The sequence below is a fragment of the Xiphophorus couchianus genome, chromosome 20 (genome assembly GCF_001444195.1).
Source record: "Xiphophorus couchianus chromosome 20, X_couchianus-1.0, whole genome shotgun sequence".
Lineage (NCBI taxonomy): Eukaryota > Metazoa > Chordata > Actinopteri > Cyprinodontiformes > Poeciliidae > Xiphophorus > Xiphophorus couchianus.
In genome coordinates this window covers 19,506,462-19,531,640 of record NC_040247.1, presented here as the reverse complement: position 1 = coordinate 19,531,640, position 25,179 = coordinate 19,506,462, and the positions used below count along the sequence as shown (strand labels likewise).

The following is a 25,179-nucleotide window of genomic DNA, read 5'->3' as shown; positions in this document are numbered from 1 at the left end:
ACAGGTAGTGAATTAAGTCCAAGCAATTTGACATCACAGGTGTGCAGCATGTGAGTCATTTCCATAATAGCAGCTAACAGTATCCAACAACATGCAACATTTATCCAGAATGCTCAATAACAATAAAACAAAACGAAATTCTATAAAACAAATAGCTGTCCATTGGTTCCTATATGCTAAAAAAGAAAGGTTATCTTTTATATTTGAAGGAAAAGCTCATTGGAGTTCTGAACTGAAACTTTTCTAACCTGCTGTAGCAGATAGCTGTGCTGTATATTATTATTATTATTATTATTATTATTATTATTATTATTATTATTATTAGCCCCTTTCTTTGTTTGGGGCTTCATGTAAAGTCTCTTTAGGCTGTAATATCCATCAGCCATCACTAGAGGGGAAGAGTGTCTTCATTCTTGTTTGTCAAGCAAAGAAATATAACATTATGATTTAAAATTATCTATAAAATGTTTCTACCTTTAAAGAGTTTAATATATATATATATATATATATATATATATATATATATATATTTTTTAATTGAATTAACTATTTAACTATACTGAAGTATGTTGTTTTTGTGTGATCTGTAGTAGAAGATCTGCATTTATTTTATGGCACACTAAGTAAATATTTATTGGTACTAAGTGAGAAATATATTTACTTTTTACCATTCCATATAAAAAATATATGAAAAATGTATTAAACTATGTATAAAACTGCATCAGGATAATGTTTTCTACATATTATGCTTATACTTCACAGTAAATTCTTGGTGTTTTAAAGCATCAAATTATTTATGTTTTAGATACTTTTATTTCACAATAAGTAAATTAAAAGAAAAGTTACAAAGAAACAAAAATATGGTATTTTTAACTATATTGTAAGGAATTACACAATTAGCAGTAAGATATTAAGCAGGAACTAGTTTAATGGGTAATCATAGTACTTAAAGGGTTATTTGAGCTGAATGTGCAATGAAATATTTCTTACTGTGATCTGTTATAGACTTTAAGCAGATTTATGATTACGTTATAGACTACTTATAGCTTACAGGGCAACAATGCACAATGCCCGATGACACACTGCAGTGCAGGAATAAAACTGACGTCACTGCAGCAAAATATTTAATGGAAGCAGCTTTGGCCTCGGCACAAAGAAGCAGAGCAACGAGGAAGCAAAAACTGATTTTTCATAACATCAATTTAAAAGAAAATTAGGTATTTTACCTTTTCAATCATGTTGTCTTATCATTTATTTTCATATTTTTACAGATAATTATTCCTTATTTTTGAATTTTCCAGGTAGGAAGGGTTCCAGTAAAAATATAACAAGAGATGAATCACACTCGACGTAAAGAAGCACTTATATCAGCATGTGTTATTAATATGTTCAGTTTTCCTCTGTGTTCCTTAATCTCTCTTTTTACTTACACTACACATGAATCTCCACTCAACATACTTGTGTAACCTGCAGTACTCCATTACAGTAATTGCCTAACAAGGCCATCCATCACTCTCAGCTATTAACATGTCTCTCTGCCATGCATGGATTAAAAAGGGTTCAGCCGTCTCTGTTCGCCTATGAATCTATAACAGCCCTTCTGGGAGGCCATTCTTTCTCCTCTCACAGACAGTAGATGGTCTCTCCGCCTCAGCCAAAGCATCCATGCAGCTTTTGGTAGGTCAGTGTCACACAGTGCCGCCGTCATTAATAACAGGGCGAGCTGGAGCGCAGAGGAAAGACTTAAAATGTGTTGTTCTGTTGTTATTTGATTTACTTTTGGAAAATGTCGGGTTTCTGCAGTGGCCAAATTTGAGATGAGTCAGATAGAGGACATCTCCCCGGAAGCGCTCATTAATCTGAGCGACTTTTGCAGCTCGCCACTCCCTGGCAACAGATCTGAAAGGGATGTAATTACCTTCATCTGTCCCCAGCCCTGCAGAAACCTTCACTACAATGGAGCCCAAAGTAGCACTGCTTCAAGCACGCAGCAAAAGTATTCATACCCTTTAAACTTTTCCAAAAACTTCAGCTTATGCCATGGAAATATAATGTGCTCAACCAACACAAAGCATCAAGTGGGGGGAAATGATATATGGTCGTGTTTCTATGATACCCGAGTAACTAGTTATACTTACTCTTTTTTGAAAGAAAAAATAGAGTAACTAAAAGTTACTTTTAAGTATTTCTTCTACTTGAGAAAAATTTCTGGATTCTCTATCCACTGAATGAAAAACAAACTTGTTTTAACCAAAAGTTCACTGGACAAAGACACAAACCTGCAGTTCTTCTTAAAGTTTCATTTGTTTTTTATTGAAAGAAACTCATTTTGAAAAAAATATATATTTTGCCTGATTTTGTTATTTTTTGTTACACATATGTATTATTATCATTTTGGTACTTAAAATGCCAAAATTTCCACTTAATTTTATATTTTGATCTGTCTGATGATGCAATTTTAAAATATTAAGTGATTAATTTGATCAGTTACTCAGTATTCCAGTAGATTTTTACCAAATACTTTTTCACCCTTACTTTAGTAATTTCTTGAATGGCTACTTTTTACTTTTACTAGAGTAAAAATATTTTTGACGTAGTGCCACTTTTACTTGAGTAAAATTTGAAAACATTATACTCCTAAAAAAACCCAACATAACCAAATGTCTTGTCGTGACATTAAGAATGTGAGTAGTGAAACATATAAAGTTTACATACACTCTTTATGGACATAAATATCACATATACTTTGGGCTTAAATCAGCCTTTTTCAAACTGTGGTCTCCTGTCCACTGGTGTTCCGCGGACGCCCCCTGGTGGTCGGCGGGGTACTGCATGTAAACAACCGTTTATTTGCCGTTACGTTAGCTCAAAGTGCGAGGCTACAGTTAGCTTAGCAAAGGATTGTGCTTAAACATAGTCATGGATAAACGGGTTAAAACCGTGTCACTAAAAAAAAAAACCTGAAGATGGTGAAGCCTGAAGTTTATCAGGGTGAGCTGCAGAACTTTTGTTTGTTTTTGAACACTATTACGACACGTAGCATGCTACATGCATGCAGATCTCGGTCTGTGGCTGTGCTGAATGCGATATGACGGTGAAGCAGTGAACAGAGCTGAGCCCCACACTGACTAACTGCATCTTAACACCTAAAGTAAAATTATTTATGTTGTACTATTTACTGGCTGAAAAAAATGTTTGATTTTTAACGCAAGGCAAGTCTATTTTATTTTTATTATGCTTCTAAGTTACAAATAGACCTAAATATCATTGGTGCACACAATACTTGTAGTAAATAGCTACAAGTACTGTAGCTATTTACTACAATATAATATATTATATAAATATATTTATTTATATAATAAATAATCTGTTATTTATTATATAAATAATATCAATATATATTATTAATATTATTATTATTTCCATGTGTTTTCTATCATTGGAAAGCATAGAGTCCACACTTTCAGAATCTGTAAATAACTCTAAATGACCAGAGTAGACGTGTTCATGGTTTTATAGTGGCCAGTCACATTTACAAAACAGCCCCACCCTTCTAGGAGGAACCAAGACAATGAGTTAAGAGACTAATATTTGAATTTCAGGTTGTGTATATTAAGATGTTGTGTTATTGCAGGAGGTAATTTCAGGTTGGGTGGTCCATGAGTGTTTTTAAATGGGTTAAGTGGTTCTTGACCTGAAAAAGTTTGAGAAACACTGACTTAAAGAAATGTTTGAACTTTTCTATCGAAATATATTGAATGTGATTCAAGAGAACTGGGTACACATGTTTGAATATCTTGTACATTTTCTCTATCCAAATCAGAAATTGTGTATTCTCATATATAGAAATTCACTCACTAGTATTTGGAAAAATAGTCTGTTGGGAAGAAACCACATGGTTTCAACAAAACTCTGGTATAATTCTGGTTAGAAATCTTCTGAATGGAAAAGCTTATTTAAATGAGTTTGCACTGAATTTTGCGCTCATTTAAGAAACTTAATGTTAGTCTTAAGAAAAGTCTTAAATTAGCAGGACATGCATGTATACTGTGTAATAGATATATTATGACTGGGATTGCATCAACAAACTAGGGAAGTGGAAAAGAGTAAAAGAAAAACGCACAATACAACAAAAAAGTCATGAAACAAAGTGGGAACAAAACCACACAGTATTCAACAAATACCTTTAAAAATTCTTCATATGTGACAGATTTAAGTTTGAAAAATGATCTAGAAACCACACAAAATGTATGCATCGTCACTGATGCTTAAGCAGATGTGATCTTCCTTTGGAGACGACTCCCAATCCATTATTACAGAGGAATATTAAGTGTCATCATTGCCCCACAATAAAATCTTTCTTGTATCTTACTTTACCTTGTGACTGATGTATGTACATTTCTGTTTCTATATAAAACCTAACACACACACACACTGTTCAGTGTATTGAAATGATAACAGATATTTCACCCGACCGTGTCAAATTACCTGAATTGGATTCCTGGCTCCTGTGGGGTTTCTAAGAGAAGCAGGGGGATCATTTGCTAATGGTGGCATCTGGCCAGGGTTGGTGTGAGTGACACAAACCACTAGGTTATTTTGTGTTCTTTTGCTTGCATGTAAGTTTATGTTCCTGGAGTGTGGACTGCTAAACAAGGACATGGAAACTCAAATGACCTTAACAATGATGAAAAACCCATCAGAGATGCTATAAAGGCAGGATGGAGGAAGTGAGGTTCTGCCCTGAGCAGACAGATGAGTTGGAGGGGGAGGGAAGGAAAGGAGAGAGTTACTGAGCATAAAGCAGGTTGATTAGATTACAGAGCAATGTCTAACAGGCCATTTGTTAGACAAAGAAACAGACGTGGGCTGTGGCTGCCATGCAGGAGGGAGAGAAGTGTGCATGCATGTGTTGGAGTTAGACCGAATAAGAAATAACCAGAGAGCTGAGGTGGGACCTCATGGGCAGAGATGAAACCAGATTTTAAATTCAATTACAAAATTCCAACTTTATAATAGATTTCATCCAAATGTGCTTACATGTGATTATGTTAAGTTTGGAAATACAACAGCATGAAGCATCAATTGGGACACAAAGGGAGGAAATCACCACACCCAGTCAGCACAGAGCATGCTCTGTATGACATCAACTAAGACTGTCTGCAAAAAAAAAACCCCATCTCACTCTGAAAGGTGAGCAAATGTGAAATCAGTCATCTACATTCATGCTTCACAAGGTTGTAAATAACAAATATTCAGTAAAATCATCAGTGAATCATTTTAAACTCTCTGTTCTAGTGCAAATGACTTTATTATTGTGACCATCAAGTCTCATGAATAAACAATACTAGCATGATTTACAAGTTCCCACTGGGTTTTTAAGTAATGCACTCCTAAAGGAAGGAGAAAAGACGCCTCATTCTCAGGTGTTAAGGGGGAAATATTAATGATTAAAGGGTAATTTTGAAGAAACATTTGGAAACAGACGGTTACAGACCTGCAGAGACTCTACTCTGCTCAGGAACTGGGAAGAAAGTGATGGTGGAGTCAGACTCTCTGCAGTCTTTACTTCAGTGGCTGTGTCTCCACAGGAAGGCGGGTTATGGGTTCGGTTCAGCCCTGCGGTCCATTAGGGCGATCAGTCCTGCCTGACCCGTCCTACTTCCTTTTTCCAACAGAAGTTTTTCCAAGAGTTTGGTTCTGAGCTCTACCGGGACGTAGACTTCTACATGGACCGTGTTTCATTCATAATTGAATAAATATTGTCATAAATTAATATTGTTATTAGTTAACAAATACTCTCAGACAAATAGATGTCCCCATGAAAAAAAAACAAAAAAAATTGTGCAAATATTTTTTTTAATGGGGAAATTGTTTTGACAGTCGCAGTTTTATTTTTTATTTATATTAAGATTTATTCGTGTATATATTTCATAGTTTCTTTATTTCATAACGGTGTTTTATTTAAATGGTTGACCAACACAGCTGAGAGTGAAAATTTTTATCTTGTTGCTTTAACAATCACCTTTTTAATCCAAAGAGGAAGTTTTGCTCTCCCTCCAAAATAAAACTTGTCTAGGTTCACAAAACTTACTTCATAGGTATTAAATGTATAATATCTATTTTGGTTTTGTTCTACTATTATAATAAAACAGCAACACAATAGGATGATATAAAATAATAACAGGCACTTTATTACCTATTATAAATTATGTTTGTAGCAGCAGCAGACAAAGAGACATTTAGACAATTATTACAACAGTAGAATGAACAATTTAGAAAAAAATATTATGCAAATGAAATTTGATTTATACACTTTTTGCTGTTGCTGCTGTAGAAAAAAAAACAATATTGGATAAAAACTTACAAAAGGAACTCATAAAAGCCCCTTTTCTGTAGGGAGGTGTGATAGATCAGCATTATCATCTCTATCAGTACCTCTGATGTTAGCCCATTTTTAAGCATAAGTTCATCTTTATTTCTATCTGATCATTTGTTCATGTTTTCAAGCATGTTAAGATTATTGTACAAAAATATGCATCTTTTGCATTCCTTGTTTATGTGGTTTATTTTATACTTCTATCATCTTTGAAATAAATAAATAAGTAAATAAATGAATGTGTTTTAGGAGAAAAGGGTGTTGGCCATGTTTAATTTGTTTTTCACAATGTCCAAAGAGTAGAGAAATATATATAATATTAGTAGAAATATGGGTTATTTGCCATGATAGCAATTTTAATATTGAATATCAATATTGGCCCAAGGAGAGATGTTGATTCATCTCTCCTTTTCTATAACCGGTAATATGAACATAATTGCTTGTTTCTGTTTAATTTTTGCTCTTTTTTTAGCTCCTCCCAAGTGGAGTTAATACACTGCATGTGCCTTTAGGGCCACCGGATGCAGATCCCGTTTTAAATGAGCTAAGTTCATTTTGCAGAATAAATAATCAAATCTAGCATAAGGAATCGTCTCAGATGGAGAGATTCAAATAAAGGTGACATTTTCTGCTGGCGCATCTCATAAAATCCTAATAAACTTTTAAGTTTCTGATTTTAGCTCAATAAAATGTGGAGAAGCTGAAAGGTTTGAATACTTTTGCAAGGCACCTTGCTTAACTGAAACTGGTTTGTTTAATGTCACAGAGTGTGTAAACTTGTAATGACAACAGCCACCGCCTGTTCCTGGTGTCGTCCTCGCATCCTGCCCCGACATGAACTCATTGAACTAGAAACCCACAGCCGACCCCGCGCGCAAATGGACTTAATGGTCTGAAAACGCCAATCCTGACTGGGATTACTGGACATGGAGCTTTTTCCAAAGGCGTAAAATAACTGCAGAGTCATGGCGCCGACCCAGACGGCCGGAATATCAATAAAGTATTCCATTACTGTAAAAGGAGAGTCCGACACAGAGGCGAGAGGCAGGGAGACAAATGGACGGGGAGGAAAAAGGAATCAAATAAAAGTGTCCAGGAAAATCAGTACAGGTTAGGATTTCAAATCCCTTTTTGGCATTAAGCAATGAGTACATATGTATATGCTGGGGAACAAAAGATAAAACTAACCAGTTAATCAGCTGAAAAAGTGACAATGAAGGAATCAATGTGCGATGCAAGGAAAAGACAAAGTTAAATCTGGCTTAGAGCAAAATTATCTGATGAAAAGGATGGAGAAGTGTTGATAAAGATCTAGTTTGCAGCAGCAGGAAGGAGAGAGGCAGGTCCTGTCTGCGAGGGCAGGGAGTGGCCAAAGCATGCATGGTGATGAGGGATGGAGAGAGGAAGGCTTGATGTGGGTGGGGTGAGGACAGCTGAGGGAGGGGTGAGGGCATAAAAACATTCAGCTCGCCTCAGTCTGATGTCCTGTTGCTTTAGGAGCATCTCAGAGCCTCCACTTCTTCCTCCTTTCTCTGCGGTAGAGAGAACCAGCGCAACCATGAGCCACTCTTCGGTGACCTCCACCTCCTACAGGCGCACCTTTGGAAGCCCTCACCCCATCTCCCTGTCCTCCTACTCTCCCGTTTCCTCTCGTCTTCCCATGTCTGGAGGCCGCTACGGCCGGTCGGCTTCGCCCGCGGTGGCCGCCCGCTCCACCACCTACCACCAACAGCGGTCCCGTCCCGCCCCCCAGGCCCCGCGCCTCTCCTACGATAAGGTGGACTTCACCCTGGCCGAGGCCATCAACCAGGAGTTCCTGGCCACGCGCAGCAACGAGAAAGCCGAGCTGCAGGAGCTTAACGACCGCTTTGCCAGCTTCATCGAGAAGGTACGCTACCTGGAGCAGCAGAACGGGGCCCTGACGCAGGAGCTGAACCAGTTCAAGGGTCAGTACCAGCACGGTCAGCCCAACCGGGCCTCTGAGCTGTTCCAGGAGGAGCTGAGGGAGCTGAGGCGCCAGATGGATGCAGTCGGCAAGGAGAGGGACCAGTACCAACTGGAGAGGGACAACCTGGCCGAAGACGTGTCCCTGCTCAAGCAGAGGTTGGTATGAACGTGACGCACACCGACAGACCGCTGCATCCCACAGTATTATGCTGCCACCACCACAAACATTCGGTTTCTGTGAACGTCTAGGAGACAAACAGACGCCACAAATAGATAGAGAGCATTTTGCTGTTGGTGTTTTAGGGCGTGGCGCTCTGGCAGCAACCTGAAGCAGGACGCTGCAGCGCATGAGGAGCGCAGACTGCAGCCATGCACGATGAAAATATGTTTTTACTGAAGTAGAGACCCACAGAAAACAATAATAATGATGTAATTCAGTTTTCTTAGGGATAGCATCTGCTTAAATGACTCAAGTTGTGTATTTTTAGTAAAATATTCAATTGGGATGATTTAATCAGTTTCAACAAACCCACATTTTCCTCAGCCTTAGCTCACTTTTCTATTATGACTTTCCAGGCTTGCTATGAGGATTTTAGCATCTCAGCAAAATCAATCCAAGGGCAATGAAACACCATCCAGCAAGCCAAATATATCAATAGCCTACAGAATCTGAATGCATTATGCTTAAAACGTAGTCGCAAACCAATTGTCACATCCTTTGACATGGAGGTTTTGCTCATATTACGATGGTGGTGATTTGTGCAGCTCTAAATTTGACCAGATCAAAATTTGGTGTTGTGGAGTGACTGAGGGCGGAGGGACTGGTCACAGGGTGGGGTCGGCTGAAAGAAAAAGGGAGAGGAGACAAGATGAAGGTAAAAAAAAAAAAAAAGATTTCAGAAAGAATAGCGTCAGGAAAAAAATCAATGTGACTCAATAACTCCATTAGTTGTGTTCCAGTGTCCTTCTGTTGGGATGGTGCCAGACAGCCCATTAGGACAAAAACGGCCCCGTGACGCACAGCATGAATAAAAGATGAGAGCAGAGGGCAGTCTAATACTTTATGTCCACCTCTGCACCTCGACACACACACACTTCTAATAAGTCAGAAAATGAAAGAAACCTCCTCAGATGGTCCATTACCGTAATTGGATGAGGGTGAAATGAATGAAACACTTCCTGATTCATTTAATTTGACATGGATTTTGGATAATAGCACTATAGTTTTATAACAAAATTATTTGCACTATTACAGAAACATTATATTGAAATAATCTTTTGGGATTCCAGACAACAAGTGTGTGTATATGCAGCCTAATTTGGTTTGTGGATCTGACCTTAGTGAACTGCAGACAAGCCGCATTAGTTCAACGAAGCACCTGGTGGTCCCAAGGGGCGCCCTCCAAAATGCTTTTAGCAGGGCGGTAAATTACCAGATTGATCCAGGAAGCTTTTCGCCATCTGATGCCCTGGCACCACCTTTGACAGGAAGGTTCACACAGCCGAAAAGCTTTTATACCACTTTCCCTTTCTTGAAAAAGAAAGTACAATGAGATTTTAGGGTCCTGGAAGAATCCATTTAATGTTTTGAATGATTTTTTTTTCTGCTCGCAGGTTGGAGGAAGAAGCCCAGAAGAGGGCAGACGCTGAAAGTAATCTGGTTGCCTTCCGCAAGGTAAACACAGAGGTCACTCAATGAGGATTATTGTATTCTTTCCAGGGTTTATCTCTCCTGCAGCATGTTCCATCTCCAACACTTCCATGCTAACGTCACTATAATATATATATATCTATAGGAGCAAATAACAAGGTGTCTAGTTAATTATATTTATTTTTAAAAAATGAAATGAAATTTGATATAAATCGGAATCAGCAGGATATATATCAAATAAAAGAAGAATATATCTGTACTGGCCAAAAAAATACTGATTGATGAACGTCCATAATTGGTTTAACAATAGTGCTAAAAAGATGTTTTAACTCTTCCTGAGTTCAAACTTTAGTTTTATTGTTTCTAAATGAATATGAACTTGCTTTATTTGCATTATTTGAGGTCTGAAATCACTGCATCTTTATCATTATTTTGACCATATTTCTTTTTTTTGCAAATCAATACACATTTTTTTGTAAAATCCGAGAAACTGATCATTTTAAGCAGTCTCTTAATTTTTTCCAGAACTGTAAGGTGAAACAAAAAAGAGAACAGAGAAAATTAGTTAGAACGCAGTAAATGGAAGAGGACAGTGACTAGACAGTCTGAGTAATATACAGAGAATGAGAAAGCAATCCTCAGCTAGGGCATGAAATATTCTCAGTCAAACGCTGCTGCATAAGCTCACAAACACGTTGCAGAACAATGGAAGAAAATAAAAATTAACCATCATACTTACAGCTGAGAGTAATGCAATAACAACTACCAAGAATGTAGATTAAGATTTTTCTAATCTAAAACAGAATGGTAAGCCAGACTCTTGTAAAATATTTGGGATTGTTAAAGTGTATGAGACTGATGATGAAATCAAGCTCAAAAGATGTAAACACCAAAAACTTTCCAATATGTACAATATTATGTAGAAAACCGAGTTTGAAAATGCTCAATAAGACGCCATGTTATGAAAGAAAGATGCTGAAAATGACTGATTTTAATCAGAACTACATGCATAAACACAAGGTCATGATGTTTTTCATTCTGACATTATTAGACAGAAATATGAAGGATCAATGTGGCTCTTTGGTTTAAAAGAAATTTTAATAGAAATGATATGATGCAAATTAGTCACATATTCCTGTGTTGCCTGGATGGTTGTGCTACATGTGTGTGAAACCACATGGGAGGGATGAAAAACCACGGGAGGAGACTATAACTCCTGTTAGCTTCTGGAGTTTCATTCTCACACTTTAACTTGCTTTTTTTTTCTGGAACAACCAGGATGTGGATGATGCTACGTTGTCTCGTCTGGAGCTGGAGAGGAAGATTGAATCTCTCATGGATGAGATTGAATTCCTGAAGAAACTGCATGATGAAGTAAGTGATCCACTGTAGAAAAGTACTTTTTCATGGTATTTGTGCAGTCTCGTAGTACAAATAAATAAACATTACTCCAAGTTACACTAATTTTAACTAAACTCTAAATTAACTATTTTAAAATATTTGGACTGTTACTATCCAAGACACTATATAATCAACTTGAAGTAGAAAATGCTTATCAGTTTAAAGTAAGTGAAACCTCACTTCAGCTGTTCACCTGAAAGTGAAGACTTCAGTCTTCACTTTCAGACTTTAGTCTTCACTTTAGTCTTCACTTTCCCTTAGGTGAATTTTTCTGTCTTAGTGCATAATAAGCATGTGGTAATGTCCTTTTTTATTGCTTAGAAATTAAAAATTAGGTTTTTAAAGCTGTCTCATATTACCACATTCCCTCCACAACTCGTGTTTGTTTGCTTCAACCTGTGATGTCACACATAAAGTAGAGGTGAACATTTTTGACACAATGCAATAAGAACATACAGTAACTTGACAAAAAATACTTATCTGTGTCCAGACTTTTCAAACTTTCAGACATATATTAATTTTATGTGCTTTTGTTCCTTTTGTTACTTTGGAAAACACGTCGCTGTTTCAGAAGACACAGCACCTCCTACAGGCAGAATTAGGAGCAAGTTTTATAAATGAACAACTTGGTCATTGTGTATTTCTCTCTACTAGATAATGTCTGCTTTCACTGAATTAAAAATAACAGGCAACAACTTCTAGTTTTGACAACAGGAAAGATAAAATGCAAGTATTCAAAATTAGCGTTTTGTGTTTTTATACAAAAATTCAAAAGCACATTATTTTTAGTCAGTGGGAATGAGCGCCCCCAGGTGGTAACATCCACATTTAACACTTGAACACATTTTTGTTCACAGAGGTGAATGATGATGACTGAGTTTAGTGTCTGATTCACATTAAATATTTATTTTATTTTAAAGGGTTATTTCTTGATTTTTTAAAGCTGTCTGAGATGTTGGTCAGACCTCAACTCAGTTTTTCTACAGCAAAAAAAGAATCTATAAAATTCAATTTGAGATTAAGAATCCCTTGTTCTGCTTGTAAAAAAAAACCTCACAAAATTATTTTTCAATGCTTTCTTGACATTAGGAGCATCTTAGATTGAGATATCTAGTCATGCCAGGACCGAATCATTTTACTGTGTCTATGGATGCTTTAAAAGGAAGTTTGAAAAATGGGATTCTTAGTGTTTTGTATTGTAGAACTCAATCTGCCATCCATCAAATTAAGTAATGTATAATATGTGAATTTTGTTTTAGTTGTGGCTGTTTCTGATAAGATGTACTGAATTAAAAGATGTTTTGCAAATGGGCGTGTGCGATGCCGCAGATGTTTGCCGTTGGTGTCATTAATGCAGAAATCAACACTGATTTGTGCCTGAATCCATTTGTTTTGAATGCTTCCCTTTGCAGGAGATTCAAGATGTGCAAGTGAGTGTCCAAACCCATCAGCTGAAGATGGAGGTGGACAGCAGCTCCAGGCCGGACCTGACCGGCGCTCTGAGGGACATCAGAGCTCAGTATGAAACCATCGCCATGAAGAACATGCAGGAGTCTGAGGAGTGGTACAAGTCCAAGGTGGGATTTACACTGTATTAAGTATTTTTAGTCTAGTTTCTAGTGCAAATATCTTGGTAAACTTGAAATAAGACAAAATAACAGAAGTAAAGTCTCAACAAGATCTAGGAAATTGTTTTAAGTCATTAATTGCTTATTATTGTTTTAAAAAAAGATTATTTCACTTATGACCAGACATTTTCCCCATGTTATAAATGAAATGATCTGCCAGTGGAACTAATACTATTTCATCAATATTAAAAAATTACTGACTTAAAACAATATCTTGCTGAAAAGTTACTTGTAAGTTAGGCTTGTCTTATTTTAAGTGAACTAAGATATTTTCACTAGAAATTAGTATAAAAATGCTCGGTAGTATTTTGTGGTTTTGCAGGGTAGGTTTGTGTGCGTAATTTATTTTATTTTTCTGGCAGTTTGCAGACTTGACTGAGTCTGCAAAGCGCAACACTGATGCTCTGAGGCAGGCCAAGCAGGACGCCAGTGAGTCCAGGAGGCAGATTCAGGCTCTAAACTGTGAAATTGACGCCATGAAGAACACAGTAAGAGCAAACGCAGACCCTGGTTTCTACATGTAAATTCATTATTCCTTTAAAGAATGCTTAAAGTCGCTTCTCCTCTTCTCTGTTTCCAGAACGAAGCTTTGCTGAGGCAGATGCGTGAAATGGAGGACCAGTTTGGCATTGAGATCGGCACCTACCAGGACAATGTGAGCAGACTGGAGGATGAGATCCGCCACCTGAAGGAGGAGATGGCGCGCCACCTGCGGGAGTACCAGGACCTCCTTAACGTCAAAATGGCCCTGGACATTGAGATTGCCACTTACCGTAAGCTGCTGGAAGGAGAGGAGAGCAGGTGGAGCTGAAAACCTTTCATATCTTAACTATGGACACAATATTCAACATATTTTAGACAGTATATTTTATAATAAAAAATTTTTTACCTCACAGGATTTCTGTTCCAATCCTCAATATCGGTATGAGCAACCACTTTGGTGATCGAGGTAAGACGTTTTTCACTCTTCAAACTAGATTAGATTAACAGTTGAAATCTAATCAGGATTAATTTCTTGTTTAGATGCAAGTTATTTTGTGATCAGAAAAAAAGTATTTAAAAATATGCATTTTTGCCCTTTTTCCTGTCGGTTCACTGTCAGATGAAGGTCACTAGAGCCAATAAAATCTTTTTTTTTTTAAAAATGCATTTTTTGAAACTGAAATTACAAAATGACGGCAACGTTCTTAAGCTCAAGTTTGCATAGCCTTGTATTCATTCATTAATTTTATTGTTTTCAAAGCAGCTGTTTGTTCATCTCAGAAGGAAGATTTTCTGCCCCACTACTTTAAGGATTAAATCAGAAAATCAAACTACATTGGGCCCATTTTCTTAATCTATTCAGCTTCTTTGTAGTTTATCAGGTCCGTCTGTGATTGGTGGTTTGTTCTTCAACTTATCAATTTATGTCTTTGCTGCAAAGCTCTATCTAAATATAAATTCTTACACCTTATGTACAGCTCTGGAAAAAAATTAAGAGACCACTTAAAATGATCAGTTTCTCTGATTTTACTCTTCATATGTTTATGAACATTGTACTTTTATTCTATGAACTATTGACAACATGTCTCTGAAATTCCAAGAAAAATTTAGTATTTATTTGCAGAAAATGGTGAAGAAGATGCAACTCTTACAGACCTCAAATAATGCAAAGGAAACAAGTCCAGATTCATTTAGAAACAACAAAACTAGTGTTTTAACTTGGGAAGAGTTCAGAAATCAATATTTGGTAGAATAACTTAGAGGTTTTCAATGGGGTTCAGTGCAGTGAGATCTTCATTTTTTCCAGAGCTGTTTATAAAAATGAAAGATTATGACAGCAGCTTTATGTCGCTCTTGGGTCTGACTGTCTTTACAGACTATGAAAGAGCTCCGGTCCTTCCGGACACTCACGGCAAAAAAACTGTGGTGATAAAGACCGTGGAGACTAGAGATGGAGAGGTAGAAGGATTTATGACATAATCTCATGATTAAATTCTGAAAATCCATTTTTCTAAAACGTGTGCTTTCTTCACCAGGTGGTGAAGGAATCCAGGAGGGAGAAGGAGAGCGACTCGGGAAAAACCGACAAGGACGAGTAAATGTAAACTGTGATGACAGATGCCGTGCCATCATAGGAACAAAATAAAGTGAAAAGAGTAGAAAATAATAATTCTGGCAAATTTAGTTTTCATTTCCATTAGTTAGGCTGTGTGTCATTGTCTAGCAATGTGCTGTTTCAGCATAGGTGCCGCGTTGGATGGATCCCTTTGGACAGAGTCACTTTGGTGCTATGGAAGCGATTGATGAGTTGTTCAAGTCCACTTTACTACTGTACCACTCGAGGCCTTGATTTACAGTTCAGTCCTGTGGAAAACTGGACAACCGTGCATTTACAGCAGTGAAGTAAAGTACTGACTGAAACGGGTGGCTTAGATAGGAGATGTTTGTAGCTGGAGTTATGTTTGCCTTATAGTAACAAACCTGCTGACACTGCCCTCTGGCCAACACACCTTAAAACACAGACGGAGATTATTTAAAACCGTTGGCTTTTGTTTTAGAAGCTTTGCTATCCTCTCACTGTTCAATAATGTGGATTTGTTCATGAACACGCAAGACAGAAAGAAAAAAATGCTGACACTGAAAATATGTCCGACTAGACTTCTGCAGAATGTGCTTTTCAATGATGTGTGACTCTGGCACGAATAACGAAAGAATACGAATGTGCAAATAAATATATCTGGAACAAATGTTTGTCGTTTGTCTCCTTGAACACTTTTACAATGTCAGCTATTTTACTTTGTGTTTTTAATATCCATGAGATAGAGTAAAAGAGGATTTAGAGAGCATGGTGAAAAAGGAATATTACAAGTTAATCAGCTGCTTCTTATTTCAAGCACTAAAAACAGAACATTCAGATAAGTTGTTGAACACTTATGGCAATATCTATTTATATTTAAGCATTTTTTTATGATTTTGGGTCATAACTTTAACATATTTAACATACCAGCATTTCAGTTTTGAACATGCTTAATCAAAATATTTTTCCTTTTGTGTGAATAATGGGCTACATGGGTGGAGTTGATGTGTGGTTTGGAATGGGGGACGTGAAGGGGAACCGCTTGCCCAGGGCGCCATCCATGAAAGAACCGCCACTGTTTCAGACGGAGCTCCATGACGTCAGGTTCAAAGTAAAACTGCAAAAAACAAACAAAATTAAAAATGCCAGATTACTTTGACCTGTTCACAATTAATTAAATATATGTCCGTTTTTTAAAACTTGTGTCAAGATAAAAAAAAAAAAAACAAGTGTTAAACAACAAAATCGTCTCATTTTTAATAATCTTCAGGTTAGCCTATTTTTCCCTCGGGTAAAACTGATAAGGAGACAAATTACATCAAAGTAAACTTAAATTGCATAGTAAATAAAAATGCGGCGCTTTCAGACGTGAAGAGTCAGACTATTATCTAGTTTAATGAAGCTACTTTAAGTACAGTCATCAAACTTTATATCTTTTAATGTATCACAGAAAGCCCGCGGTGCCTGAAATACTAATCTCAGGGCACAAAAACACAGACAAAGTGACGAAGCTCCACTTCCGCTCTCTGGGTTGGCGCGGAACTTGTGTCAGACTAGAGAAACAACAGGTCGATAACAACTTTACAACCGGAGGAAACTTCAAACTTATCCACTGACTGGTGATCAATTCAAACTCTGGAGACGAATAACATCCGAAATAATTTCTTGGTATGTTAATTTTTCGACTAAGTAACTAGTTTATTTTGGAGGCATACTTGTTATGTTGCAAGCTAACTTCTCTGAATACACCTCACAATGGTAGAAGTGCCATGTTACTGTTTTATTGTTCTATAGAAACCATAGCCGTGAGATAGTTTGCTGTTGATGTCTTCATTAATTAGCTCCGAGGTTTTTCTTCAATGAAGTCATATTTGCGGAGCGCATAGAACAGAAAAATCTTTTATTGTCCAATTCAGTAAACCAGGCGTATCAGCAGGAAGTAAATGTAATCATGCACATTTTAGCTAAGGTAAGGATGTAATAACAGAAAAATAATAAGAAGAAAGGGAATTGTACATTTAGAAATCATCACCTAAACATTCCTAATGTTCCAAATATGTGTTTATTATAAATAAAAAAAAATAGAAAAGGTAGTTATGTACCAATCAACAAACAATAACTGAATGTATCTGATCCAGCTCTGTATTTATAATAGAGGGAGTTTTCAGATGTTTTTTTTTAATATCAAGGACTATAACACATAAAGTAGAGGAAAAATATTTCTTGCTTTTGTATTTTTGATATTAGCACTTTGAAATCCAGCAGAAAAGGAAAGAATAACTTGTATGAGTTATTGAACTCAAAGTCATGCATCAGACTGCATGTTGACTGATGCGTTTATAGATCCAGTTTAGGGGAAATAGGCTGACTATTAATTACAAATTAATCTCTTTGGATAAAACACACAACGCGATGTTCTTTTTTCTACTCAGGCTTCTGGATTCATCGGGTTGGCTGATGGTGCATAAACCCATTCAGGATGAACTGTGAGCTTTTGGCAACATGCAGCGCTCTGGGTTACCTAGAGGGAGACAGTTATCACAAGGAACCTGACTGTTTGGGTGAGAAACTAATTTACTCAAACATCTAACAAAATGGGCATTCTCTGATTTCGATCGGCTTTCCTTAAACTTTTTCCCCTGTGGTACAGAGAGCGTTAAAGACCTGATCCGGTATTTACGTCATGAAGATGACACTCGTGATGTTCGGCAGCAGCTCGGCGACAGCCAGATTGTTCAAAACGATCTCCTTCCAATTATCGTTCAGTACAGACAAGACAAAACCTTGTTTGACGCCTGCATCAGGTATGACTCTCTACAAAGCTTTACTGGTATGGTAATATGTATATTTGTTTACAGTGTATTGGTTCGCACAGAATTGTGACGTTGGAATGGTTTTTATGCTGTTGTCTCGTTTCAGGCTCATGGTTAACCTCACCCAGCCTGCCATGCTGTGTTTTGGTAAAATCCCAGATGATCCAGTGTTCAGGCAACACTTCATGCAAGTCACATCTCATTTGCAGGCCTATAAGGAGGTATTTTTTATAACATTGTGTTGTAAACTCTGAGTACATTGTCCTCTAAGTAAACCTCAGTAATTTCAATTCCTAGGTTTTAGTCTTTACTATATTTTTGCACTTTGTTTCTGTTTCAAGGCTTTTGCCAGTGAGAAGGTGTTTGGGATTTTAAGTGAGACTTTGTACAACCTACTTCAACTGGTAAGTCAGTGATTTTTTTTTTGCATAACTATTCACACAAATTGAAAATCTAAATTTTTATCTCATAATAACCACAAACTTCAGTGGTTTTGTGTAAAAGACCAACACAAAGTAGTACACATCTGTGAAGTCCAAGAAAAACACATTATTTTCTGTTTTTATATAAATAAAAAGCCGAAAAGCGTAACAAACATTGAGAAGGAAAAAGAGTCAACTTTTGTCTAATTTATTTTTGACAAAAGTGAACAAACAGCATCACAAAAGCCAAGAAACACAGCAGACATGCATCTCCCCAAGCTTTGAACATTTCACAAAGCAATATGTGGTCCATAATGTGGTAGTGGAAGAATTAATGCTACCAAGACATGACTGTCCTCTTAAACCGACAGACTAAACAAGGAGAAGTTTAATCTAATGGGAAAATAATCTGAGATAAATCCAGGATTAGACTGGTTCCTCTACCAGGATGACAACGACCATAAACATACAGTTAGAGCTGGAATGTTTTACGAATCCATGTGCTATTTTGAATTGATCTGTTATATAAAATCACAATAAAAAACACTGAAGCTTCTATTTGTAGCTTGGCAGAAAGCAGAAAAAGTTAGAGGAAGGTAAAAACTCTTGCAAGGCTTTAAAATGCAAACATTTTTGTATTTTCAATACTAAGACAGTTCCGTTTTGTGATGGTTTTCACTGCTTGTCCTGCTGCACCTTCATTCATCCAGGATTGGGAACAAAGACAGGACGAGGACAACCTGCTGATCGAGAGGATTTTACTGCTGGTCAGAAACGTTCTTCATGTGCCAGCAGATCCCTGTGAAGAGAAGGTTTGACTGACAACAGATCCTTCACTCCTTATCTCACCGTTCCTCTCTTTTCTAACTTGTGGTCGTCTCTCTGCTGACAGAAGGTGGATGATGACGCCAGCGTACATGACCGGGTGTTGTGGGCCGTTCACATGAGCGGTTTTGACGACCTGGTCAAGTTTCTGGCGTCTGCCCAGAGCGAGCAGCAGTGGAGCATGCATGTGCTGGAAATTATCTCCCTCATGTTCAGAGACCAGGTGAGGCGTTGAAGGCCTTTCCGCTCTTCATTCATGGACCTGCAGACGAGCTCAATATGATGCGTTTGAATTTTTCAGACTCCCGAAGCGTTGGTGAGCGCCGGTCACGCTCGCTCCGCTGAGGAGAAGCAGAGAGACGCTCAGGAGCTGGAGGCGCTGAGGCAGAAGGAGCAGGCAGAGAAACGCTCTCGCACGCTGCAGAGAGGAACCAGGTAAAGACAAGCTGATGAAACAACAGTAAAAGTATTATGCAGTGATGCTCCAGGTGACTGAAAGTTGAGCAGGTTATTTCCCCGCTTTGTTAAATGCATTTCAATTGAAAACTTTTCTATTTCTTCATTCTCTAGATGAAGAGAATGAAACATTTGATGCTCCTCATTTTTAGTTTAGTATAAATCAGATTAGAATCAAACTCTTTGATGCATCAGTGGGAATAACGTTCTAATCCCTTCATTTTAAATTGGATTTAAAATGTCTGCCTCCATTTAAGATCTTTCAGGACATTTACCAAGCAAACATTTCATTGTCAATGTTTGCTTTCTGACTTTTAAGGACTGAAATAAAACCGGAAAGCAACGGCCTGAAATATATTACTATGTTTAGTGAATGTACAAAATTTGTTTCCATTTTTAAATTAATTTATAGACATTAATTCCCTCTCTGATAATATGATGATTTATTAAGAGGCACTCTGGTTTATCTTCATGCACTTGTAGAAATAACATTAAGATTCATTAAACACAATCAGTTACTTGTATGCAAAAACAATAATTTATGTCTTTAAGTCTTAGTTAATGTATTTTCCATGATGACTTTCAGGTGGTACAGCACAGGATATTATTTACTTGTGATAAAATTGTTGAGGATTGTGACATTGATTACAATAAACCTTTAATTTCCAGACACTTGGCATCCTTTACCATATCCCAAGGATCTTTAGATATACTGCAGCACATATTTTTCATGAGTTGTGAGTTTTGTGTTGCTGTTTCTTCCAGACATTCTCGCTTTGGGGGATCTTTTGTGGTTCAAGGCCTGAAAGCGATCGGGGAGAAGGACGTGATCTATCACCGAAATCTAAACAATGTGAGTCACCAACCATACAAGCCCTCTCCTCTGCAACGAGATGAGAAGCGAGCAGCAGCTCATGTCTTTGGTTTTGATTTTGCAGTTCAAATGTTATACTCACGACCTGGGAAAAGCAGTGAGGCGTGTTCCTAAGAGAAACCGGCAGGCCCAGGACTGCAGGGACAAACGGCGCTCAGCGCTAAACGTTCGGCTCTTCCTGCGCGAGTTCTGCGTGGACTTCCTGGAGAACTGCTACAACCGACTCATGTACCTCGTTAAGGTCAGTGATGTACTGTAGATGTTTCATTGATGCATGTTTCACTTCAACATGATGGTGACACAGTTAATACCTGTGGTGAACCGAGAAACTTTTAACTTGTTTGGAGAACAGTAGAGACGTGTTATTCCTTTCTCATGTATTTCTTTGCTCACTTATGTCTTTGGGTTTTTTTCTGGTATTTAACCACTATGAAAATATCTGCTGTAAGAGTGTTTATTTTGTTTTATTACTTATTTATATATTTTTTTTAATTTACAATTTATGCATTAAAACTGGATTGAAATTGACCAAAAATACCTGACAATCTGAGTTTGGGAAAGTGTGATATTAATAAAAATGTACAGACAAGCAAGTTTTTTTTTTTATAAACGTAGATTTATTATCATTCTGCTTTTAAGTGTAGAATTATTGTAAATCTTTTTTTTAACCGTGAAGTGTTGTTTTACTAAGAGCACAGCATTATCTTTTTTTTTGCTACAATTAGATTACAAATAAAAACATGAAAAAATTTGATTTCTGAACAGAAATATACATATTTACTTTCGCTTGATGTTATTTTAAATAAAACATTTTAATGATTCACACTATTATTTATATTTCTATCTATTCCAGGAAAGTCTAATCCGCGAACAAACGCAGCAACACGACGAGACCTATTACCTCTGGGCGCTCAGCTTCTTCATGGCCTTCAACCGTGGCAACGGTTTCCATGCCGACCTCGTCTCAGAGACCATGTCTGTTCGTACATTCCACTTCATTGAACGCAACATTACCAATTACTATGAAATGTTGCTAACGGACCGCAAAGAGGCGACATCCTGGTCCCGCAGGTAAAATCAGCTGGACGGATCACAAAAAGGACAAATTCATGAGGAATAATCAGATTTTTTTCTGACATGTTCAAACCTCTTGTTGTTTTCAGGATGCATCTCGCTCTAAAGGCGTATCAGGAACTTCTGCTAACTGTGAACGAAATGGACCGCTCTGCCGATGAAGGCATCCGTCAGAGCTCTAATGTCATTAAAAGTGAGATGTTATATAAAAAATAAGTCAAATTAGGAGGGCAGGTGTACAAGCCCACATTTTTTAAATCACAATAGATCATTTATATTTACATTTAGATATAGCGTACTTTTCTTACAACTTTTTATAGCACAGAGTACTTTACAAAAATTAGGAGCGAGCCTCCACTCTGCCAAAAACCAAAATAATAACAAAATAATAGCAAGAAGCTAAAATGCACTGAATTATGTGTAAATGTGTCATTGTAGACCAGATAAAATGCTATTATTTTTATTGACATTGTAGCACATATGAATATGAACAAAATAAAACTAGAACAATTATTAAAATATTTCTAAAACTGATCAAATTAACATCAGCTAAAATTATACATCATTGTTAATTGTATTTAAATTAAACAAACATGATAAAATAAATCAAATATAAATATATTATTTCTCATTTAAAACCTAATTTAAAAGTCAACTGACAGCATAATGTGTTATTAACTTCTTTCTGAGTTTATGGATGTTATATAAAAAATAAATTATTCTAGTTTTTGTGTTCAAGGAAAATCTTAAAATTAGTGAAGGCTGTTAATTTGAATGAATAACAAATGTAAAGCTCAGTATTTATTATGGAAGATAGCACAATTATACATAATTGGGCTGAACTCTTAACGCAAGATCGCAGTGAATTGCATTAAATTTGGCCTTTAATATGTGTGAAATATGGATCAACCGTATTTGGTGGGGTATCATTTCGAGCAGTGGTTCCCAACCCCCAATTGGTACCGGGCCGTGCAAGAAATAATTAAATACTAACGTTTTATGTGTTGAGTCTGGAGGATCTTTTATTTTGAAACTCCTTTAACTGGATTCTGTCGGTTACGTCTTGTGCGCCAACATTGAGCCCACAAGCAGCAGAATGAGTTGGAAGCAGCAGTTTAGGCATCGGTGTCGGTCATCTCAACGCGCAAGACCACCTCCACCCCTGTCCCGCAAATTTCCGAAGTCTTGCGCGCGCAATATGCGAAGTCTCGACCGGTCCGCTGTACTAAAAAGGTTGGGGACCACTGATTTAGAGCACCTTTGCTTCGTAAAGACATAAGACAGGGTCAGGTGAATTTGTGGCAGTGGTCTAAAGGCAGTTAAAACTGTAGAAAAAAAGCTAAATTAATAAATTTTTAAAACGTGGCAGCATTCTCAGCCTTGCTTTGTATTTTATTGTTTATTGATATTTGAAATCTCCTCATAAAGGCAACATCTTCTACCTGATGGAGTACAGAGAGATTTTTCTGACCTTGCTGAGGAAATACGACGAAACCAAGCAGCCTCACTCCTACCTAAAAGACCTGGTGGAGTCAACGCATCTCTTCTTACGAATGCTGGAGCGCTTCTGCAAAGGCCGGAAGAACTTAATCGTTCAGGTGAGTTGTTCTTTGTTCCTGGTGGTTTTCTGGATAGCTTGGAGCGTCTTTGAGGTGTTAATGTTTTCATCCTTCATGTCTTCAGAGAAAGAAGGTCAGGCGGAAGAAGTCTCAAGGTCAAAAGAAGCAGCCGGCTCAGGAGTCGAGTTCAGAAGTGCTGGAGGAAACTTGGAAGATTGTTGAGGAAGAGCTGAGGGCGACTGAGTTTCAGGTTGGTGCCAGAACTGGCCTCCAGGGGGAGCAGTAGCCAAACCTTAATCTGTTTATAAGAAATCCAGTTTTCTGACAAATTGAGCCACTCAACATGTTAGCTAAGTTTTGTCCTCTGGTTTTAGGTGTCGGCATCGTTGACTGAAAGCATCGTGCCTTTTGATGCTGCGTCAGAAACGCCTCTGGAGGAGCAGCGAACTGAGGCCATGGTTCGGGTGCAGGACGCTCTGCTGGCCCGACTGGGACCTGAAGCTCTGGCGCTGCTGCGGGCCGCCAGGTCTGGACCACATCCATGTTTCACCAGCCATGTTGCAATTAACTGATCTACAACTCAGTCTTGGAAGCAAACTTTAACTAAATTCATTTTAAAGTGACATAAAAACAAGCAGCAAGTTGTCATATTTAAAACTTCAAATAATCTAAATAAACTCTTCATCCTTCACGATCACAAATTTTGCTGGACGATAAATTGTTCCAATAATTATTGCATTAAGTTACAATTTGGTTATTGAGAGAGGATTTTTGAAGTGCTATATTGATAATAGCATAATGAAGCAAGTTTGTGCTTTCAAAGATCAATAGAATTTAATTTTGTAAAAAGAAAAAAATCTCTTTACATGATATTTGAAATATCCAAAGTAAAACACAACAACAGAAGCCATGAATAAAATGGATTATGAAGTTTCTGTAAACAAAATTGCCCATCAAAAGATATTAAATCATTAGAGTGGAAATTATCAGGCTCATTTTTAATTTCTCATGTGATTAATTGATTATTGCAACAGACTTAATTATCAGAATATTATTTACATTTTCTTTTCAACCAGAAAGGCATCCATTTATGTAACTGAGTGTATTTTCCTGCCTCGTTCAGGGAAGTATGGCCAGATGGAGATGTGTTTGGTTCATCTGACGTTGAACCAGAAGAAGAACTGGATCTTCTTAAACAGATCTTCCAGGCCAACCTGCCAAGTGAGCCTTTAACGACATGTTCACCCCCGTTTTCACCTGTACTCTTATTTTAATTTTGACAACTTTTGTTCTTGTGCATCAGGGCCTCCTCCTGAGACGATTGCTGAGGACGATGATGAAGGAGCAGAATTGGAAGAGGAGGAACTAGAATCTGTCCAGCTTTCTGAAAAAGAGTTCAATATCCTAGACTTTATCAAAAGGTGAGGAACAGATCAAAGTTTCTTCTTTACGCTGAATTTAAGGCTGCCTTCAATCTGCTTCAAAAAAGCAATAAAACCTTATTTTGTGAACATCAAGAGTACAGTAGTTCCTTACTGGAGTAAAGTATTCCTGATTTACTCTGCCTGGCTCAAGTTGGCATCTTAAACCTCAACTAAAGGAGGCCCAGACAATGCGTGCATTCAACCCACATAGAGTGTATCTATTTATTTGGCTTCAGAAAGACATTTCAAGGTCTTGGTTAGAAAATTTCACCTCTTCTGTTTGCTGTTACAGGTTTGCCAACCCCAGCATCGTGCGTTCGTATCTTCTCCTCTTGAAATCCTACTCGAAGAACACGCCTCACACAAACCACTGCGTCGCTCGGATGCTGCACCGCCTGGCCGTCGACCTCAAGATGGACGCTCTGCTTTTCCAGCTGTCAGTCTTCCACCTTTTCAACAAAATCCTGAATGATCCTGCCGCAGATGCTTACAAGGTGCAGTAATTTAATTTAATTCTTTTTTGTTTCTTTCTTTCTTTTTTCCTTTCTTTCTTTTACTTTTTTGCTTCCTTCTTTACTTTTTTTTTCCTACAACTCTTTTTCTTTTCCCTTTTTTTGTTTGTTCTTTGTTTCTTTCTTCCACTTATCCTTTCTTTCATTCTTTACTC

The 25,179-nt window shown here is 37.4% G+C and overlaps 2 protein-coding genes across 2 annotated transcripts; both read left to right on the top strand.

The window, feature by feature from the left end:
* Positions 1–7,843: 7,843 nt before the first annotated feature.
* prph (peripherin) lies at positions 7,844–15,735 on the top strand. The gene is made up of 9 exons (XM_028004108.1): positions 7,844–8,482; positions 9,941–10,001; positions 11,256–11,351; positions 12,791–12,955; positions 13,369–13,494; positions 13,587–13,807; positions 13,903–13,955; positions 14,865–14,947; positions 15,025–15,735. Exons 1-9 carry the CDS (start codon positions 7,860–7,862, stop codon positions 15,085–15,087), a joined length of 1,491 nt encoding a protein of 496 aa, XP_027859909.1. The 5' UTR covers positions 7,844–7,859; the 3' UTR covers positions 15,088–15,735.
* An 862-nt stretch (positions 15,736–16,597) lies between these two features.
* timeless (timeless circadian clock) lies at positions 16,598–25,015 on the top strand. Its single transcript, XM_028002763.1, has 18 exons — positions 16,598–16,733; positions 17,498–17,626; positions 17,716–17,869; positions 17,985–18,099; positions 18,220–18,282; positions 19,011–19,112; positions 19,193–19,348; positions 19,427–19,560; positions 20,347–20,434; positions 20,520–20,696; positions 21,309–21,526; positions 21,619–21,722; positions 22,958–23,127; positions 23,213–23,338; positions 23,463–23,614; positions 24,212–24,309; positions 24,392–24,509; positions 24,805–25,015. Exons 2-18 carry the CDS (start codon positions 17,545–17,547, stop codon positions 25,013–25,015), a joined length of 2,268 nt encoding a protein of 755 aa, XP_027858564.1. The 5' UTR covers positions 16,598–16,733; positions 17,498–17,544.
* Positions 25,016–25,179: the final 164 nt, after the last annotated feature.

Bases quoted from the DNA above. Each gene is read 5' to 3' on its own strand.
- prph (XM_028004108.1), top strand. From the start codon at position 7,860: ATGTCCTGTTGCTTTAGGAGCATCTCAGAGCCTCCACTTCTTCCTCCT. The intron at 12,956-13,368 runs GTGGGATTTACA...TTTTTCTGGCAG, and splicing joins AGGAGTGGTACAAGTCCAAG to TTTGCAGACTTGACTGAGTC. The intron at 13,956-14,864 runs GTAAGACGTTTT...CTGTCTTTACAG, and splicing joins CAACCACTTTGGTGATCGAG to ACTATGAAAGAGCTCCGGTC.
- timeless (XM_028002763.1), top strand. From the start codon at position 17,545: ATGAACTGTGAGCTTTTGGCAACATGCAGCGCTCTGGGTTACCTAGAG. The intron at 21,527-21,618 runs GTAAAATCAGCT...TGTTGTTTTCAG, and splicing joins GCGACATCCTGGTCCCGCAG to GATGCATCTCGCTCTAAAGG. The intron at 24,510-24,804 runs GTGAGGAACAGA...TTGCTGTTACAG, and splicing joins ATCCTAGACTTTATCAAAAG to GTTTGCCAACCCCAGCATCG.